The following is a 20,846-nucleotide window of genomic DNA, read 5'->3' as shown; positions in this document are numbered from 1 at the left end:
TGTGGAATTACAGAGCTGACAGCAACTACAAATCATTCAGTCTGATTTACCAAATGTATTGTTTGATTTGCCCACTTCCAGAATTTGAAACCAATACAGAACACCAGTATTTCAAATAGGGCAGAAGGATGAGAATTATGCCTATGAAAATGAAGAGAATGTTTATGGAAAATTTGCAGAATAGGTTGGTCTATTTTTGTCAACTACAAAGATTGTTTACAAAAGGAAACTGAAAATAAAATGGCCTATCCTTGCCAGCTTTTCTTGGGAAGTATAGTAATATAATGACTGTTGCCCTAAAAGGAAAGTAGGGACTTCGTTTCCATTCCTGATTCTGCATTAATTTATTAGATGCTTATAGGCTAACTCACCAACTTCTGTGATTATTTTGTTTGTTTCTCAAGAAGATAAAAGATTATATTTATTGTAATGACTTCACAGAAACATTGGCAGAATCAATAAGGTATTATTTTTTCAAGAGCTTGGAACACATTATGGTTCTGCTATTTTGGCAAATAAAGTAGATAAATGAATAAGTTAAGCCTCTCAGTACTACACTTGTGGAAAAAAATCACTAGCAGTTGTGAGGAGTTACCAGATTTTTTTCATTTGAGTTTATCTTTTTTTCAAAAATCAAATCAGCAGAAGAGATGGCAAACCTTGTTTTCACATGAAAATGAAGAACAGTCAGGGCTCACTTTCCATTCCACTATATTCTTTTAGACATATCTTAATATAGTAAACTGAAAATTATTGTAAGATTTTCCCATGGATATTTACATTGTTTTTCCTTTTCAGGAAAATTTCAAACTCCAGCTATCCATTTCTAGCCAAGGCACACTGTAATTAAACTTACTAAGTAAAGAACAATGTCTATTTTAAGCTAAAAATTTAGAATTTGTACAAAGTCTTACAGTTGCAGGCAATCAAAAGGAGAGGGAAGTTTTATGAAGTCTGTCTAGATCCAGGGTGGCAAGGCTATAACTATATTTATTTGTAATGTAACATTTAGAGGAAAACGTACTGATGTATTTTAGTCCTAAATGGTGTTAAAGGGTCATTGGTCAACTTGGTGCAGCATAATATTTGATTTCTAAATAGAACATGACCCATGATGATGGTGTTATAGGTAAAATTTCACGGGTTTTATTTATTGTTGTAATTTAAAAATAATCTCATGCAAATTATAATTTAATATATCTGTGATTGAAATAGTTTGATGTTTATTTGTGATAGAAATCTTTCAAATATATTTTTGTAAGATTTACGGGAGTGGAATGTTCAGTGCTCCCTCTCCTGGTTTTATCACATTGGTGATCTGACCTCTCATCCCCAAATTGTGATAGCTGAGAAGACAATTTTGAAGAACCAAATAAGAGACTCTGATGTGATCTTCCGTTTCTGATTTCACTATTCCAAATCCATTAATAATGGTCAAAAAACCGATCCATCATTGGTTAAAGTTCATTACATCCCCAAATATAAAGAGATCTATGGAAAAACCAGAAAACATGTACCATAAAGTTGAGTTTATGGTTTTAAACAGCCTGTTTTAATACAATTTATAATATTGAGTGATATGTAGCTTCTTGTCTTCATTCCTGTTCTACGTTATTTTCTAGGGATGCTTTCTTCTTGTTGTGATGGTCTTAATGCCCTAGGCTCCTCAGATCTAATTCCAAATACGACTTAAAATTTCTAAAGTGCTCAACCATTTGAAAGCCTAGTATAGAAAAAAAGTTTCAACAGAATCACTTGCACATGTAAAGAAGGAGATTAAAAATAATTACTTTGAACTGAAAATTTCCATACTCAAATTTATATTTGACTTAGATTCTGGAGTTTTGTTTGCTTTATTGTGCAAAAGACTATAAGCTACTTCTGCTAGTACCCGGAAAAAATGTTTCCTTTCCATTTACCATGTTTTTGGGTTTTAGGTATCTTAAAAGTCTCTGTGGAAACTTAAAGTTCGCATAGAATTATCCTCATTGCAGGATGAAAGTACAAGATTTTGATAATAAACGTCTAAAATCCCATAGTTTGCAAGGACACAAAAAGCCAGCTTCCTACTGATTAAAATGCTTTTCTTTTTCAGCGATGCATTATATATCACTTAAGAATTACGAGACTTCTTGGTAAATTATTTCCATTTTAATTAATTGCCTTTTAGATGATTTAAAAAGTAAACTGGTTGGGTGCTTTTTTGCAAAATTATACAAATACATTACAAAATTGCAGGAACTTGGGATTTTTTTCATTTTATTTTGGGGAAATTATATCACAAACCTAGATAGAGCAATTATTTAAATATCTCCAGCAGGAAATTTCACCTTTACGACACGATGTTACACGACATTTGCAATAAAGGTGCCACCTTTTGAACTTCCAGATTTCGCATTTTCTGAACTTGCTTTAAATAGGAACTGTAATGTTCTGTCATCATGTTTTTTACATGAATATACATTTCCTCTCTAGCTGATCATGTGATAGCTTGGCATACCACTTTTTAAAAATCTTCTTTTATTCTTTAAAATTATTTTCTAATTCAACTTTAAGAGCTGAGTCCACCAACTCTTGTACTGAAATGGATAACTAAAGATTGATAGCTAAACTTAAAGCTATTCTTCAGCTGCATTTGCAGGGTTTCTAGAGCAATCTCAAATTTTTGGAGGATGTTTATTACAAAGAGTGTACACGGCAACATTTCCAAGTTGGTACACATAAACGAAAGAGGAAACGACTGTTGGGGAAATCCTGTTCCAGGTTTTCAGGCAGTCCATGTGATTGACACATGATATCACTGGAGGCGTGTCCCTGAGTGGAGGTGGAGGTGGAGGCTAGGAGCAGAAATTCTGCGGAGACAGAGTGGGATCGCTCTGTAAGGCACGCAGTGGTTTGCAGAGTGATAGCAGCAGACAGAGCTCCCTGCCTTGGATAAGGAACAGCTACAGTCGCTGTAAATGTGCCTGAAAAGCAATTTCCAATCTTTGCGTTAGGTAAGAACCGTTTCCTTCCTTTCCTTCCATAGACATTTTAGGAAAGATTAGGTGAGAAATGTTGGCTTGTGCAAGGAACTGAACATTCCTTTGAACTCGCTTTAGAACTAAGATTACTGGTTGCATTTCAAATTACCAGGAGCATTCCCACTGCTAAAACGAATGCTTTTAAAGTAAATGCTACCGCTAAAAGAAAAAGCAGGTTCCTTTCCTTTTTTTTTTTCACTTTTCCGAACAGTAACAAGTTTAAAATCTGAAACGGTCGGATGTGTGAAAAACAGGGTGGTTTATGCCGAAGAGGGGCTCGGTGTGTGGACCAAATGAATGTTTGTTTAGGCATTGTTGGCGACCGAGTCCCGAGCGAAGCAATTGTTTAAAACCTGAATTTCCCGTCTCTGTGTATTGATTTCCAATGTGCAGAGGCGTTGCTTGAACGTTGTTTGAACTCCTAGGCATTCCAAGGGGGCAAAAGCACTTCGGCAAAAACGTGCAAGACTGCATGTTACTTTGGTTCGCTGCTGACACGCCGACTGTGCGCTGGCCTGTCAATCACGGGGAGCAGCAACAGCCAGCACATGGCAGCGGGCTGCGGGCAGCGGGCGAGCTGGCGAGTGGCCCGCCCTGCTCCCCTCTCCGCCGGAGCGAGCGAGCGCGCTACGCGTCCAAGCCCCCGGAGAGAAAGGGAAATGAACGTGTTTTTCTCTCTAACCGTCTGTAGCAGCCACTTCGGCCGTGGACCCGGAGGGTCGGAGCCCTGGGAGCGCGCGCTGCCCAGGAGGGGCTGACCGCCAGGACCAGAGTTCCCGGGGACGCCGCGCCCCCAACCGGCCCAGCGTGCGGGATCGGGAAGGTGCCTCGACCTGCGCGGGGGCCCAGCGACGACGCCCCGCCTCTGCCTCTGAGACGCACCCCCAAACCTCGCTCCTTTCACCACCACCCCTAAAACAGCGGGTCAAAAATCCCACCCCCAACCCCGGGGGAGCGGCGGCCTCGGCCTCGCAGGCGTGAGCTCCCGGCCCGCCGGGGCCTGCGCCGCTCCGGGACCCGCCCCCGGACACGGGTTCGAGCCCCGGCCCGGGCGCCGCGAGTCTCGAACGGCCGCGCCGTGGATTTTTCGCGGGGCAGGCGGCCGCCCTCCGTCCTTGCCCGCGACCAGCGAGCGGTCCCCGGGACGCCTCCCGTCCGAGCCCAGCGCGCCCGCCGGCGGCCGTCAGCACTCCTCTCGCCGCCGCGCCCCGCTCGCTTTCCCGAGAGGCTCGGAGGGCCCTCCCGAGGGGGCTTCTGTGTCCTGGTCCTCGGACGGGCTGCGGGAGGAAGGCCCGGCGGTGGAGCAGCCCGAGCCGCGCGGCCCCCACGAGCCGTGAGCGGGCTGCGGAGCAGCGGCCGCCGCCGCCGGAAGGGGGCCGTGCCGAGCGCCCCTGCCCGCGGGCCGACTCGCCGCAGCTCGGCGATGCCTCCTCGTCCTCCCCGCCGCGGTTGATGCGGCTCGTGCACGCCGCCGCCCGCACCGGCACCTGGGCCGGGTGGCACGGCTCGGCCCCGCGCCCCCGCTTCGGCCTAGGTGAGTGTCGGGGCCGCCCGGGCCCGCCGGGGGGGCGGCAGGTGCGGGGAGGGGAGGGAAGGGGCGACCCCCTCGGCCCGGGGCGCTCGGGGCTGGGGCCGCGGCGAGGCAGGGTCCCCAGCTGCCCGGAGCGGGGGATCCGGGGCGCAGGTTGTCCTCCCGGAGGACCCCTCCACGCGAAAGGTAGACCAGGGAGGTTTGGGGGTGTTTCCGGGAGGGCCCCGAGGAGCTTGTCGGCTGGTGCCAAAAGCGGGCTCTTAGTGGAGGAGTCTCCCGCGGCCGGGGGCTGGGAGGGGCCTTGTGCGCGCGCGCGCGCGCGTGTGAGAGTGTGTGTGCGCGCGCGTGTGCACGTGTGTGTGTGCGGGGCGCCCCAGGACGAGTGGGCGCCCCAGCGGCTGCAGCGCTCTCCCCGTTGGAGAGCGGCGGCCCGGCCAGCGGCGAGGCACTGCCGCTTTAACGGGGAAGTCCGCCCTCCTGAGGTCATGGTAACCTCAGCCTCCTCCCCTCCGCCCGCCCGCCCGCGAGAGGCAGAGCGGGCGAGCTTGTTTTCATTCATAACTTTTTCCTTTTCCTTCCTCTCCGTCACTCTTTATTCCCCGCCGCTCCCCGCGCGGCTCGCAGAGGGCGCAGCGCCGCCGTCGGAGCGGGCGATGTGGCGGCGCGGCTCGGCGCCCCGGCCCGGCCCGCCGCCCCCCGCGCTCCAGGGACCGGCCTCTTTAGAGTAGAGACAGATAGGTACTCATCACCTTCCCTGCCCGGGGCTTCCTTTGGCGCCTGCGTTAGCTCCGAGGGCTCTTCACGGTTGTAGGAAACCTTGGTGGGATACTCACAAATGTTCTGGAAGTCCTCGGTGGTCCTTAGGATGTGATGGGATTGTCCGAAAAGGTATTGGATTCGTGTTTTCTGGGGGAAGAGAGTTTGTCGAGAGCGGGTGAGCGTGTCTGGGGAGAGCTCGAGGACTGTCACTGCGTGAAAAGGGGCTTTGCTTCGGATCAGAGGTGGCTCATTTTCTTTGCTTTTTCTTTTGATCTGGTCATCGAGTTTACCAGCCAGCATGCACTTTGTTACAGCTCTCACTTCCAACTCCGATTAAAGTTGTGCCTGCTGTTTTTGCTACACCCTGCGAATCCTTCTCCACGGTTTTTTCTTTCGGGTGGAATCTTTAGGACTTACAGATCCTCTTTGCGGGGGGTGGCGCGGGGGTGATACTGTGCAGAGTAACGATGGAATATTTTTAACAGTCCTTAGGACTCCAGGGCTAAACCCAGCAGGTTATGAATGTGTTTCCCCTCATCCTGTGCAGAGAAGGTAGAATACAGTAGAAATTTGGGAGATCTGAGTTGGGAGAATGAGGGAGGGGAACTCCAAGAAGTTGACATATAAGACACTAGGGACTTTCAGTGTAGTTAATAGAGGAAACGGTCTTCTTTCTGCTTTATTCCTTAAGCTGGAGTTTTTTAGCTCAAGGTGGTAGTGGAGGATTGGCGTTTTTTTCTTTTCATTCTTGAACTGGATCTAATCTTTGGAAGGAATTTGTGTGAAAAATATTCCAGTTTACCATTGACTGAAAACGGGAACTTGTTTGGTATTTTGTTTTACGAAGAATACATTATGTTAGAAATAATTTACTGTTGGTATGGAAAGACAAATGCTTCTTTTTATCAGGATATTACTGTACTTATTTTATTACAAGAAGCACATTGATTCAGAGTTGGCAGTACTTTTGAAAATCAAGATGTGTCATGTAAATGCAGATTTTTAAATTCGAGGAAATAGAGATAATTGAAATGGCCAGAATTTCCCCCCACTGATTTAAAGGCCAACACTTATTTGTCCGTGAATGTCATCTCGTTATGTGATTGAACCCTTATTTAAACTTTAAAAAACCCTTTCATGATTTCCAATGTGAATACTCTCACATTCACAGAACTGTGCATTGAGTTTTGTGCTTGTGCTTTACTGGCTATTAGATACCAGGAACAGTTGTATTTGTCTGTATTCATTTCTGCATCTTGTAGATTGATAATGGGCTATCTTTAAAATCCTAGTTTCTACTGAAAATGACCGGTTTTGAGATTCCACTTTACTTTGGAATATCGTGGAATTTTTTTTTTGATGCATGAAGTATACCCTGACTTATTTCCTCATCATTAATCTAATTCTTATAACAGCAAACAGATAACACAAAGGCAACAGCACCAAAACCATTCTTAATTTTTTAAAAGTGGATCTTTTCCTTTATGGACAACACCGATAAACTGATACTGAGCTCTCTTTAGATGAGAGCTATTCCAGTACTCATGCTCAATATGCCCTACCAGGGCATACTCCATTTTAATTGTTCGTTAGATTCACAAACAGGAAGGCATTACTTCTTGATTCTGCTTTTTAGAAGTTGAAAAAACTCCTAATTTTTATGGCATGGGGTCTCTTGCTTACATTCTTCTTCTGTGATGTGGTCCTCAGCCTCTCTTGGAATTGGACTCTGGCCAGGAGCCCGGCATCATTGTAATCCGCTGATGAAGGAGATCATTACCAGGTGGTTTAGGCAATTTGTGACTTGACAGGATTTTTCCCCCCAAAACGTGCTTCCTGTCATTTATTTTGTCTCTCTTTCTGTTTTTTTCATCTTTGATTTCCTTTTAGGATTTCAGATGCATGCCAGGTTTCCACTGATTGCCAGAATTCGAGATCACTACACATGGATCCCCCAAATCAACATGGCAGTGGCAGTTCATTAGCTGTGATCCAGCAGCCTGCTTTGGATAGCCGGCAGAGGTTAGACTATGAGAGAGAGATTCAGCCTGCTGCTATTTTGTCCTTAGACCAGATCAAGGCCATCAGAGGCAGCAATGAATACACAGAAGGGCCGTCAGTGGTGAAAAGACCCGCTCCTCGAACAGCACCACGACAAGAAAAGCATGAAAGGACTCATGAAATCATACCAATTAATGTGAATAATAACTATGAGCATAGACCTACAAGCCACCTGGGACATGCAGGACTGTCGAGTAATGCCAGAGGCCCCATTTTGAGCAGATCCACCAGCACTGGAAGTGCCGCCAGTTCTGGGAGCAACAGCAGTGCCTCTTCTGAGCAGGGGCTGTTAGGAAGGTCACCACCAACCAGACCAGTCCCCAGTCACAGGTCTGAAAGGGCAATCCGGACCCAGCCCAAGCAACTGATTGTGGATGACTTGAAGGGTTCTTTGAAAGAGGACCTGACCCAGCACAAGTTCATTTGTGAACAGTGTGGGAAGTGCAAGTGTGGAGAATGCACAGCTCCCAGGACCCTGCCATCCTGTTTGGCCTGTAACCGGCAGTGCCTTTGCTCTGCTGAGAGCATGGTGGAATATGGAACCTGCATGTGCCTGGTCAAGGGCATCTTCTACCACTGCTCCAATGACGATGAAGGGGATTCTTACTCGGATAATCCTTGCTCCTGTTCACAGTCACACTGCTGCTCTAGGTACCTATGTATGGGAGCCATGTCTCTCTTTTTACCTTGCTTACTCTGTTATCCTCCTGCCAAGGGATGCCTGAAGCTGTGCAGGGGGTGTTACGACTGGATCCATCGCCCAGGGTGCAGATGTAAGAACTCCAACACTGTCTATTGTAAGCTGGAGAGCTGCCCCTCGCGGGGTCAGGGTAAACCATCATGATTTTTGGAGGTGGGTTGGACCTCCTGAACTTCTAGCTTTCAAGCTGTGGCTGTTAACAAAGATTCTATTAGATACTGATTTTATTTTCTTTACAATTTTCCCCTGTTTCCTGCCTTCTCTTCCCTGTTCCCAAGGTTTGACTCAATGGATTTTGCTCTTCTCTAATGGATGATCTTCAGTAATAGCGGACTGTGAAACTGCACCTGGCTCCCACTTATGACAAGAGCCTCTGCCATCCGCTCGAGAGGGTATTGAGTGAGAGCCAGTGGGCTTTTGTGTAACCTTTTTGTTCTGCAAGCAACTTTCCAAAGTTGTACACATGAGCATACCCACACACACACACCCAGACCACAGTGATTTAGAGCTGTGTTTGATTGGGAGCTCTGGGAGCAGGGAAATTGGGTTTAAAAGAAGCCACCGTTTAATTGCTTAAATAAGCTGTGTATTAAGTCTGTCTCCAACTAGGGCTATCTTCATAGCATTGGACCCTTAAGTAGCATGGGGGGATATATTTTTGTTATAACATAAAAACTTTCCTTTAACCACTGCCCTCTCCTTTTACCCCTCAAAACTCTCTCTCCTCTGTTTTGGCATTATCTTATTCTAGAGATGCCAGGTATTTTTGTTTTTCTATGTAATTTTAGGTTTGCTTTACATTGTAAATCTTCACATTGGAGATATATTGGTTGTATCTTGCTCATCCCTATTCTAGCTTTCATATTTGTGAAGGATTCAACTACCTTCCTTCCACACCCCACGCTTTTCACCAAATTTCTCTTGTCAGTGAGGGCACTTGGCTAACTGAAGTTGATATTTATAGCTGATCAATCTATAGGTGTCACAGAACTATGCTGCCTCAAGTGATCTGGGCTCCTTAATGGTCCTTTTGGTCCCTTGGTTAGTTAACAGCTGAGTAGTTCTAATCTTTTCTGTGTTTTCATTGCCTTAACCACAAATTGTGGTGCTTTTTGTATGTTTTATGTATAAATCACAAAGTTGAATTCTGACTATTTTTAAGACAAAAGTCTGTTAAACTTTTTTATTGTAAAGAATATTTATTATGCGAATCTCTATTATTTTATGATATTTATTGCAAAAGACTGTTGAAATGTACTCATGTCTGAATATAACAAAATATCAATACGTAACGGAAAATAAGGTGACACAAAGAAAGTACATATGTTAACTATAATGCAGAAAATATATTAATTAATGAAACTGTCTCTTGATTTCTTCATTTATTAGCCTGTATTATATGGTGATTTTTGTCATTTGATTTGACTCTTTCTTCATGCACATGCATTTTACTTCTTTCCTTTAACATACCGAATCTAGACACAGGTGGGCTCAAATTTTGAACTAGATATTTCCTGGAAAATGTATTAATAAAAATTTTGTAATTCAAATTCTGTTTCAGCAAATGCCCAAGTGAATCACTTTAGGGAGTGGAAATCTTTTGTAACTAATATTAGCAATCACTCCCTACTTTGGATATTTTGTAAGCAATAGGTTTTGTGTCTATCATAGTTTCTTGGAATGGGATGTATCTGTAAGTTTTTAAAAATGTTTATCTTAACTCTCTTGGGTGAATCAGAAATTAGTCTTCATCAGCAAAACTTGAAGAACTTAGTTCTCTAGGCTTGCTAGGAGTCTCTGGCACTGTCACTTTCATAAAACCTTCTAGAAGTTAGAGTGCACCAAGGGAAGAGTTCACATCATTAAAACGTTTACAAACATTTCTGTCCCTACCTTTCCATTTCCTTTAATAAGTTTTTAATGTGGCCTGATCAAATTACATTTCTCTATGTCCTTTGGAATAAGAAATCTGAGGGCCTGAAACTTTATACTGTAGAAAGAGTAAATTATGTTTTAGTCTGCTGAGACTGCTACATAGCTGGAATCCTTGGGTCTGATAAATTTTGTTCATGTGAACGCTCAGACTCGGTTTCACTAACTCCCTCTGCCTAAGCGATGTGTCAGACCTGAATAATTCTCTGCATTTGAGAATAAGATGTTGACAATTTGCACCCAGGATTTAGGCTATCAGAACTCTTAGCCAGCTGTTTTGTTTGGGTCTTTTGCTCTTAGGTGATTTGGCTACAAGTTTTGGGAGTATTTGTTCTTTGTGAATAGAGTTTGATTTTCTTTTAATCAGACAAGGCATAAGTGATAGAAACTTGTTTTAATGCTGTCCCATCGAGCCACTAAACCTATTAGTTGGTGCTGTGACATTTGATATAATCAAATATTTTCTCTATGCCCTGAAAGCAGAAGTGTTTTTTAAAATGAATATTTGCGTTCTGGAGACTACTTCGCAATCTATAGTATTTCAAAATGTGAACTTATTTCCTCTCTATGCAAGTTATGTTTTGACTGGTCCCGTAACATTGAGTATTTTGTTGAGATTTGGCTCCTTAATGAAGTGTATAAACAGACTCCCTTAAAATACTAGTTTTTTTCTGTTATTCAGACCCTTGGTATCATTAGGAGTTGGTATAAGAGCTGTCTGAAGCTATAATAACCAGACTAAGAAGCTGCAGCTTTTATTGAAAGAAATTTATAACTTTTGTGAGAATGAGGTATGCTGTGGAGTTTTAACTTCTGGCTATGTGCAGAATGTGTTAAAATGACAATATAAAGCTGGTGGCCTGCTGCTCTGGGGCTCTGTATGTATTCTGGTGGAATGGCAGGCCAATATTTGGAAATAACAATAGGTTAGAGGTTCAGACTTCTAACAGCCTTGTCAGGTGGCAAAGCATAAACTCTGATTCAAAACTTCCTCCTTTGTGATGGTTTAAACCTAGAAGGAAGGAATATTAGGGTGTGTCCTCAGAAGTGCTTATGAGTCCTGGGCTTTTGAATAATACTGATCGTCACTTTAAAGTGCTGAGGCTTTGAAAGCATTAACAAAACTGAAATTTCTTACAATGCCACTGCCATTTATTTGCTACTGCTAAGTGAAAAATGACATACCAAATAGATGGGCTAACCTCCTTTCCTTTTTATTCCACAATTTTGTTGCTCTTCCTCTACAGCTACAGCTTGACAGAATGACTATTTTTGTTAAATAGTTCCTTTCCAGCATATTATCTGACTTCCAATTTTTTCGTTTGAGAGAAGTTTTAGATAATGTAATTGGGAATAAAAACCAATACAAGATTTCTGTAATTGAGTGGTTTCCTGTCAACAGAGCTTATAAAATGTAACCTGGCAGAAAAATGAAATGTGAAAAAGTAGATATGCTTCTATTTGTGAAGGCCTAAGGTGAATCCTTAAATTATAGTCTGTTATAATTATGATATGGTATTCAAAATCCAAACCATAGAACATTCCAGTTATTACTAAGAAAAATAAAATTAAAAAACAAAAAAAATTTAAGGCGAAAGGAACTGAGCTGAAAACTAGTTATGTTTTTGCCCTAAAATTGAGACTGGAACCACACTCGGAGGGTTCGTTTCCAGAAGATTGATTTAATTTTTGAAATTGTCTCCTTTTCCTAAATCTGCATTTTTTAAAAATAGTGTGATGTATTTCATGGCAGTTTTTATGTATAGCTCTTTAGCAAAAAAGTACAATGCCTTTTGGAAACATTTGAAATATTGTTGAAACAAGGAGAATAAAGGTATCTAGACAGTTCTCATCTTAAACTCTATCCTACCTCCCGCTATATATATATATGAATATATATATGAATATATATATATATAATTTAATTGCAAGAGAGAGTTTGGTGTCTTTAAACATCTTAAAAACAAACTTTAAATCCTCCTTTTGGTCAGTTGCCAGTTGAAGACTTTTTTTTCCATTATTTCGCTGATTAGATAGAATCCAAATAGCCATGTACTTAATTGACATGTTATTAACTCTTCTAATATTCTCTCAGACTATTACCAGGCCATTTTGCTCCATTTATTGAATACCTACTATGTACATTATTCTGTATGCAGAATGCTAGAGCCAGATCTCAGAGTATATCTTGCTTAATGTTTTTCAACCATATATGAAAAAAACAAGGTCACTAGTTAGGTTAAAAATTCAGAAGTCTGTGTCATAGCTCAGACCTATTATATCAGAAGGATCTCCAGGGGAGGAGCTTGGTATTCTGTATTTTTAAAAGGCTTCTTGGGCGATGTTATCAGGCAATTTTGGAACTGCTTTTTTAGCTCGATGTCTTCATTTTGAGGATGTAGAAACAAAGACATAGTTTGAGAAGGTGAAGTGTTCGAGAGAGCTAGAGTAGAGCCAGGACTCTTCCCTCCCACACAGGATTTTCCGGCAGCGAGCCCAGTAGCTTTATGCTGCACATTTGCCTTTCCATTCCATTCTCTTCACCAGAAAGTTTTTCCTTTATAATTAATACATTTGACCATAATTTAGGAAATGGACTGTTTTTCGGCATACATTATTTGCACTTAGCTATCAGGAATAAGTTGCAAATGACTTCATTGCCATGATTATTTTTCATATGCTAATATTAAAGTTAACTTCATTTGAAAACTGAACATGTGTGCTTCCTCTGGCCAGGTTTCTGTGTTAATAATAGAGCAAATTGATTGAATCAATTTGTAAAAGGTAATAGTAACTTGGCATCTAGATTTAAGAACTTGTGTGATGGTCCTTCTTAACATTATTCTGGTTTCATTAGGAGTACAGTGATTAAAAAGCAGATTTAAATATTCTATTTTGAACTATTAAACAAGATTGGTGTTATCTGTCAGATAGTTGAATCATGTTAGATGTGGTAATAATTGTAATTGCAAAAACCATCAGAGAACCTAGAACTGTTCTGAACTAGGTAATTTGAGAATTTATACTAGAAGCTTCCATCATTCACCAGTAGTCCGAGAGCATGTTTTGATAAAATAATCATAGAATCATAATTTTGGTGCTAGAAAGAAACTTGAGGTCACTCATCCATCTTCTTTAATTTAGAGATGAGAAAGCCAGGTTCAGAGAGTGAGTTACCGGAAGTCATGATCCATTTGCCAAAATAAAATAAACTTTATAAAAAACAACTCGCTGTATATGTACATGTAGTAAATGGTTGGAAGGAAGAGAGGTTGGTTGTGGGGGGAGGATGGTTTGAAAGAAAGTTTTAGGTTAGGAGCAAATTTGTTAAAGTACAGCGGACTAATGGTAGTCCCGGGTGGAGAAATAAGTGCCAGAAGAAGGGAGTCAAACAAAACTAGCTGAATAAACTTGATGTAAGAAAACAAGGTTTGTGTTTGAGAACACTGAGTTCAGTTTGGCTAGCAGTGGTTCTCAATGTTAGCTGTACATTAAGATCACCTGAGAGTAAACAACAACAACAAACTAGCCTGTGTGTAGACCCCGCCCAGGCCAGTAAGATCAGAAACTCTAGGGGTGGGGTTTTGGCTTTGGTTTGTCTTAAAAGCACCCCGGATGATTCTAAGGCACAAGCACAGTCAGGAGCCTTTGAGTTGGACTGGAGGTATGTGTAGGGGAACTGTGGGAGGTTAAAATGGCAGATAGTAAGGTACAGAGGAGGCCAATTTGGGAAAAGAAAGCCGGAAGTATTAAGGTTTGGAACTAGCTTGGAGGTTAGTAGGAATGGAGAGAAGGGGGTGATGTGAGAAATACTGCAAATGGCCAATCTATAGGACTTTGCAGTTTTCGTATGTGGGTTTGAGATGGAAAGAACTAAAAATGGTACTGAGGTTTTGGACCAACGTGAACAGGCAAATGGTAGTTCTGTTAAAAGAAATGGGTGGAATTAGTTTAGGAGGTATGTGGGATGGGAAGAGTTAGGAGTTCTACGGGGAAAATATCTTGAAGTGCAAGTGAGTGGCAGGCAGGTCATTGGGAAAAAAGTGTAGAGTTTAAGAGAGGTAAGTGAAGCCCTGTCGTCCACGTGGAGGTGACAGGGAATCTGTAGCATAGATCCCTAAGGGCAAGAATGGGATTACAAGCAGGCTAAGGACAAAACCGTGAACACATGTACCTGCATTTAGAGGGCCGAGGGAGGATACAGAGCAAATAGATAAGAGAGGTGGTCAAAGAAGCATAGGCACCAAGAGATTGGTCTGGTTTCGAAGCTAGAGGAGACATTCAAGATGGAAATCAGTAATTAAATGTCAAAAGCTGTGGAGACTCCCGACTAAATTTGGTGGGTGGTATTTAGGTTAAAGTGTGGTAATAAAAACCAGATTGCATGGGATTAGGAAATGGGTGGGTGGGGAGTACATGCAGGTAACAGCTTTAAACTATGTATTCTAGAAATTTTGAGATGATAGGAAAGTAACTAGAGGCAGGCAACAGCTGAGGAGGATTTTTATGATAACAGAAACGTGACCACTTTTGTGGGAAGAGAGCAAGGGCAGTTAAGAAAGAGAGATGGGGCAGAGGAAAAGCTACAGGAACATGATTCCAGAGGAGGGAAGAGGGAGATAGTAGAGAGAGCGCTAAATGGGGCATGTAGACCTTGGCAAGAAGGGTTCTTCTCCCAGAATAAAGAATAAAAGAGGAGAAGGAAGAAAAAGATATAATGGAATTTTAAGAAGGAGAAGAGAGAAGTTGTACAAATGCGCCCTGATTTTGGTAAGCAGAGGGTGGCATTCTGTTGATGGATCGCTGTTGATGGTTTAGGAACTGAACCTGGTTCTGGAGCGCAGAAGTCTGGAATGGCTAGATATGGGGATGCTAACCTGTAGTCGAGAGCTGATGACGTGAAGAGCAGTGCAGGGAGCTCAGCTCACGTTGAACGGGGAATTTTTTTTTGTGGACCATTCAACAATTTTCAGATTTTATCTAGACGTTCCTTGCAGCAGGCCAGAAGGACAGTGAAGGCAGAGAATAAGCGTTACCTGGGACCAATAACAAATGATGAATTTCAGAAAGGTCAGACGTTTTAGGGCAGTAGTCTGAGTATTTGTTGAAATGACAGGCCGGAAGAATTGGATGGAGGTTCCAGTGAGGGTGAAATGCCGGTTTGCAGAGTGTACAGAAATAGGAAAGGGAGACAGCTAGAAGACAGGAGAATTTTCAAGTCCTGATCTTAGAAGCCGGGCCATTTTTAAATGCTGAAGAAATCTGGGGTTTCTCTGTGTGGAGGGGTAGCTGAGGTAGAGAGGAGATTTTTGGAGCTAAGGATGAAGAGAAGGAGAAAAGTAGAGGCCAATGTGTTTGAAGAGTTGTTAATTTAGATAGTAAAGTGCCAGAGGGAGAGGTGGAGAGGAAAATTTAGAGGCTGGTGTTTATATTTGGAAAGGATGTTTTTAGACACTTTAACTTGTTTTTAAGCTAATGGATTATAAATTAAGTAATTAAGATGTAGTAGAAATGTAAGATTTCTTAATAAGGAATGAACTAGTGGAGGAGAATTTATTTCGAATGGGATGTGCTCCATTTATAGCACAAAATGGTCTGTTAACAAAATCTGTTATTGAATAAAGTATCTTCATGAAAATTGATTGACCAGTCAATTCAATCAAAATAATACACAGTGCCAGAGACCTTTCTGCTTGTCACATTCCCTTCTTTAAGCTTTTGTGCACATGAGGCTCTTCAGAAAGCAAAAGGATTGGGTCCAAGATCTTAGTCCTGTCTGTTTCACAGAGTTTGCATGTTGCCGATTTGCAGTAGAAGCTATGAGTAAATTTGATTCCTTAACAGAAGTACATTTTATTCTTCTGGGCCACCCAGAATCTGCCTTCTACTCCAAATGTAGAGAGGTCTATCTTTATAAAGAGAGCTTCTGGTGTCGGAGTTATTTACAGAGTCTGTGGAGTTCTAACTGGTTACTTTGTGGTTTACAAATCTACTCTTGGAATTACTTATAATTTCCTCTTTGCATCTGCCTTTGGTCATCTTTGGCTTTTGCGCTGTAGTACCAGAAACACAATTCAGTTAGGGAAGATAACAGAAAATGAAGATGAAACCAAAATTTATCAGTTTAACTTCTTGCTCTCTGATACCTAGAACAGTGCTTGTTCCACCAGAGTAGGACCTCAATAAATATTTCTTGTTGATTGCCTTGCTAGATTTATTCTTACATGATTCAGAGTAAGGAAAGATACTGAGGTTAGTGACCAAACTGAACTTTTGTTTTTGCAGGGTTTTTGATACTGTTTCTAAAGTCAACAATACTGGAAATTTTGAGAGAAAATAAGAATTGCTTGGCTCTGTCAACCATTTAATCATGTATTCAATGACAATATCTTAGGTGCTAAGGATCCCAGTCTTTGACTAGTAATTCAAAAGTTTTTAGCACTGTGATTGGTGCTATTATATGAGTTGGTACCTGGGGGCCATGGAAACACTCTGGTAGGAGGCAACCACATCTGTCTTTGCAAGTCAGGGAAGGCTCCACAGAGAAGACATGAAAGATGAGTAGTAATTTATCAGGTAGACAAGGGAGAAAAAAGCATTTCAGACAAGCACAAAGGCATATTAGTGGGAAGGATCATGGCATGATGGGAAAATTGCAAGTAATTTAGTATGTTTGGAATGTAAGGGGCCTGTGGGAAGGATAGGAGCCAGTGATGGAAAGTGTGAATGTCATGTAAAAAAGTTGGAGCTCTATCCTGTGGGTGATAGAGAGTCGAAAACAGAGCAGATTATAAACAGGAGAGTGACGTGACCAGAGCTTCAGAAACACTCTTCAGGCAGCACTGGAGGGTAGACGAGAGGAAGAAGTAGACCAGCTAGATAGTTAATACGGTGGCCAAAGTGGTTAGTGTACCTTGGGCAATGGAGACTGAGAGAAAGGGATGGGTGTGAGATGGTTGGTTGGCAAGATGAGGGGGGAGGAATCTAGGTGACCCAGTGCTGGATCAGCTCATCTTTGGTGATACAAGGCAAAGAGAACATTTGTATAAATCAAGTGTATAAGGAGACCAAAATTTTCCACACTGAACATTCTACTAATTCTGCAGATTTAGACTTTTTTTTCCCCCTAGACCACATATCTCCCAGAACAGTTAATGAGTAATGAAGTGGACCGAAGGCAGGAAGCAAGAAGGCAGAGGAGAGAATCAAAGCCTTTGAAAATCAAACAGAAACTAAATTATTAATTCTTTATTCCACCCCAGTTCCCCAGACAGAGTTCATTGTATATCACTCAGAAAAGTGAATTATGTATCTGACTGATACATACCAAATTCCAGCACTAGGAAATTCAGCAAGCCAACCATTTCTCCTGATTGGCTGAAAACAATCTCCCTACTCTTCCTATGTACCCTGTTCCCCACCCCCACCCCCTGCCCCAGGCATGACATTTCAAATCAGTGGAGTATCTAAAACATGTTTGCGACTTCAGTATCATGGTTTTCCTTATTCTCTGTATTTTTCTCTGTCTGTCTGTCAAAGTGAGAAATGGTAGTGATGATGGAGAAAGGAAAGAGCGTGGTTGGGGAATGTGTATATTAGGTGACTGAGAACGAGGGTTATAGAATAGTTTGAAGCCACTCAAAATCAAACTGAGAAGGACCTTAGACAATGCTTGGTTCCTTTCCTTCATTTTAAAGTAAAGAAAGTTGAACCCCAGAGAGATGAAATGATTTGCTGAAGGATAAACAGCTAATAGGAAAGAGAACCAGCTGAAGGAGAAAAAGATAAGAAAACTCCTTGTAAAAGGCCTGGACTATTCCATTATGGAGACCTTGTCTATACGTGAAGACTGAGAGGAGTTTAATTTACATTTCCTAGTTAGAGTCCATCATAATAATAGGTGGACGCAGTAAAATCCAGATTCTTGCAGAAGCCATACAAAATGAAGGACAAAAGGATTTGGGGATTGGAATTGGTCGTTTTTTTCTTGTGGTTTGAAATGCTTGTAAATGATAGTATTGGAGTTACAATTTTTCTCCATTTTATAGGTGGTATGTGGCACATGTAGAGACTTGGAAATACTTTTTTGAGAAGTGATTGTTATAAAGCAGAATTACTTGAATTTAAGGGAAGCTGGCATTGCTTGATTTCAAAAGTTTAGTAAAAGAAAATGTCATGTGAAAGTCCACATTTCTCCGAGTCCTATGTAGATAATGGGACTTTTTTTTTCTCCTCAGCCCTGAAATAGGTACTATGTAGTCCCTTAATTTCTCAGGTAAAAATTTTAATTGGGGGGGCGGGGGAGTTTCTTAATCCTTAGGGGAAATATGCTTTGTATGGATTGTAAAATCTTGCAAATTTTGGAAAGAAGAAAAGCAGGCAGTACTCTTGAAAAAAAAATGGTCTGCTTGAACTTGCCTTTCTTGAAAAAAACAAAACCCAACATTCTTTCATAAAGCATTTTTTTCAAAAGTATTTGCCCTTGAGCATTTTTTCCTACTTACCCATGCTTATCTTTCAAAACAAACATTTATTCCTTTCTACTATAGAGTGTGAGGAAGTCCCTTTGAGGTTATGCCCTACAAACGTATCTAGGCAGTAACTGTCACCTCCTTCCTATGGCACAACAAATGACTAACCCAGCCGCAGCCTGCACGGAGCAGAGGGCGGTGATTTCACGATGGGGGCCATTCAAATGTTACCTATGGGACAGTTTCTCAAGGGGAAAAAACACAGGACTGTATTTTTGTGTGCAAATAAAATTTTGGGTCCTTTTGACCCAATGGAAAATGTGTGTCTGCTGGTGGCTGCCTAGCTGGAATATGATGATTTACACTTGGAAACATTTGTGTCATTTATCATATGATGTTACTGGCCTACAGCATGACTGCATAACAAATAACTATATTAAAAATTAATCTTTTCCAGTTGATCAGACCGTATGTCTTTTTGAAGCCTCAAGTTTTCTCTCTCCCTCTTGCCCTGTCTTCTTTTCCTGCAGTCACTCTTTACATGAACTATGGGATTAAGTTAAAACTCAGCACTAGGTATGCATGGCTGTGCTTTCAGACTCCCAGCCTGCCCTTTCACCCTTCTCTCCTGCTTTTCTGCTACATAAATCTTCTATCCAGTGGGATTGGTTCACTCTCTGTTCCCTGAAATATACCTTCAAATCCTGACCTCGGGGACTGCCTTTCCTTTTTAATCCTATTCTTTTATGGCTAGGTTTAAATCCACCTTCTCTGATTGGATCAGGCCAAAATAATCTTTCCTAGAAATTCCTCAGTAAGAGCATTGTGTAAACTGCTCATTAATTTTAATGTTTACCCTTTAATGTTGTAGAGGAGGCAAAACTTTACCCTCTTCAGGTCTCCAGCTGGGCCTGAGAATTAAATGGGCATAAAACAGATTAACAGGAGAAGAGCATGCAGATTTTTACAGGTGCCTGGGAGCCCCTCTAGGAAAGTGAACACCCAAAGAAGTGGCTAGGCCTGTGTTTATATACTAGGTTGAACAAAGAGAGACAACTGTGGAAAAGAAGGTAAAATATATGGAGAGACTAAAGGAAGTTAGGAGTTACTTTAACAAGGTTGGTTTGTACAGATTTCTCTTGGCCTCCACTAGCCATCTCTGGTATTAAGAATTTTCCTTTCCTTCTGGTACTAGGAGAGCATCTTTCACATAAGAGTTTTATCTCCTGCTTTCAGGAAGAAGAAGAGAGATCAGAGTGCCCTTCTTTCACCTGCTGTTTTTTTACGCCTTTACCCCAAAATAATCTTTATGCTGAAGTGGAATATTTTGGGGTGACATTTAATGCCACTCTTCAAAGTTTATGTCTTGTCTCTCCTTTTATATTGTACTTCTTTGAGATTGAGATTATGTTGTAGACTTACCTGTACCCAAAGGTGCTTTGCCCATAGTAGGCACCGATAAATATTTATTGATTTTTTTCCTGCATTTTACAGTTGAGTCGTAAAAACCCATATTTGGCTCTTGTTTTTTCCTCACCAGGATGGCATTTACTATATTAATAAAATACATATTCTGGTATGATCTGTAACCTGCTTTAAATCATTTTAGTCTTGTCTATACTAGTCAATAGAGTTCCAAAAAAATTATGTAATTATTTGCTGTAGACAATTCTGGTAATGTCATTGATCATGTTAAAGTTTCCAGAAGAGAATAGTTTTAAGAATCGGGGCAGTGAAATTTTGGCACAAGAAGAGACAAGCATTATAGGTCATTTAATGGTCTTACCTTTCATTCACCATAGTAATGGATCCTCTCTATAACATCCCAAATAGGCCTGACATGGAAGTGCCTGGAATTATCTACCACTTCATTTTACTAATCAGTTCTTAGTTATTCATAATGCAAACCCCTTGGTCTTTTCCATTAAGAGTCAAAAGTATCCTTAAGAGCAACTAATATTGAGTTGACTTGAGAATCTTGGCGAATGCCACAGCCCTTCTCAGCTTCTTAGGTGCTAATGCTCTTTCTCCTGGATACCAAACTATTGTTTACTCTTCTTGCTGAACTTGGCATAGGTGTGAAACTCTTCAAAATGTCCTTTTTTTCAAATGTACAATGGCCATAAATGCTTTTGAATGCTCTTTGGATAGATCTATGATAATATTATGTAATATAAGTTGTCATTCAAATCAAAGCATTATTGTTAGTAAATACAGTAATATCTCAACTTGTATATTGCCCAAAACATGATTGTAAGTATCTACGTTTATACAATTTTGGTATTTCAACAAACTTGTGAGTTCAGGAGAGGCCAAATTTTTAGTCTAATTTTATAGATAAGGAAGTTTGACCCAGTGAGAAAATACGA

The 20,846-nt window shown here is 41.4% G+C and overlaps 1 protein-coding gene across 7 annotated transcripts; it reads left to right on the top strand.

Moving 5' to 3' along the window:
- The first annotated feature begins 2,793 nt into the window (after window positions 1-2,793).
- Window positions 2,794-9,436, top strand: SPRY1 (sprouty RTK signaling antagonist 1). 7 transcript variants are annotated; one of them, XM_023636593.2, is made up of 3 exons: window positions 5,063-5,442; window positions 7,024-7,096; window positions 7,204-9,436. In XM_023636593.2, exons 2-3 carry the CDS (start codon window positions 7,077-7,079, stop codon window positions 8,216-8,218), a joined length of 1,035 nt encoding a protein of 344 aa, XP_023492361.1. In that variant the 5' UTR covers window positions 5,063-5,442; window positions 7,024-7,076; the 3' UTR covers window positions 8,219-9,436. The 7 variants fall into 7 exon arrangements, 6 of the variants coding, with proteins under 6 accessions (XP_001502965.1, XP_023492362.1, XP_005607915.1 ...); XM_001502915.7 differs by lacking the exons at window positions 5,063-5,442; window positions 7,024-7,096 and adding an exon at window positions 2,794-2,996; XR_011436145.1 differs by lacking the exons at window positions 5,063-5,442; window positions 7,024-7,096; window positions 7,204-9,436 and adding exons at window positions 2,833-2,996; window positions 3,715-4,557.
- The last annotated feature ends 11,410 nt before the right edge of the window (window positions 9,437-20,846 follow it).

This window comes from Equus caballus, chromosome 2 (genome assembly GCF_041296265.1).
Source record: "Equus caballus isolate H_3958 breed thoroughbred chromosome 2, TB-T2T, whole genome shotgun sequence".
In the NCBI taxonomy this organism is placed as follows: domain Eukaryota; kingdom Metazoa; phylum Chordata; class Mammalia; order Perissodactyla; family Equidae; genus Equus; species Equus caballus.
This window is presented reverse-complemented; position numbering and strand designations above follow the sequence as displayed.

Excerpts from the sequence above, each read along its gene's own strand:
- SPRY1 (XM_005607856.4), top strand. The coding sequence starts at position 7,011 with ATGTGGTCCTCAGCCTCTCTTGGAATTGGACTCTGGCCAGGAGCCCGG. Across the intron at positions 7,097-7,203 it reads ATGAAGGAGATCATTACCAG|GATTTCAGATGCATGCCAGG; the intron begins GTGGTTTAGGCA and ends ATTTCCTTTTAG.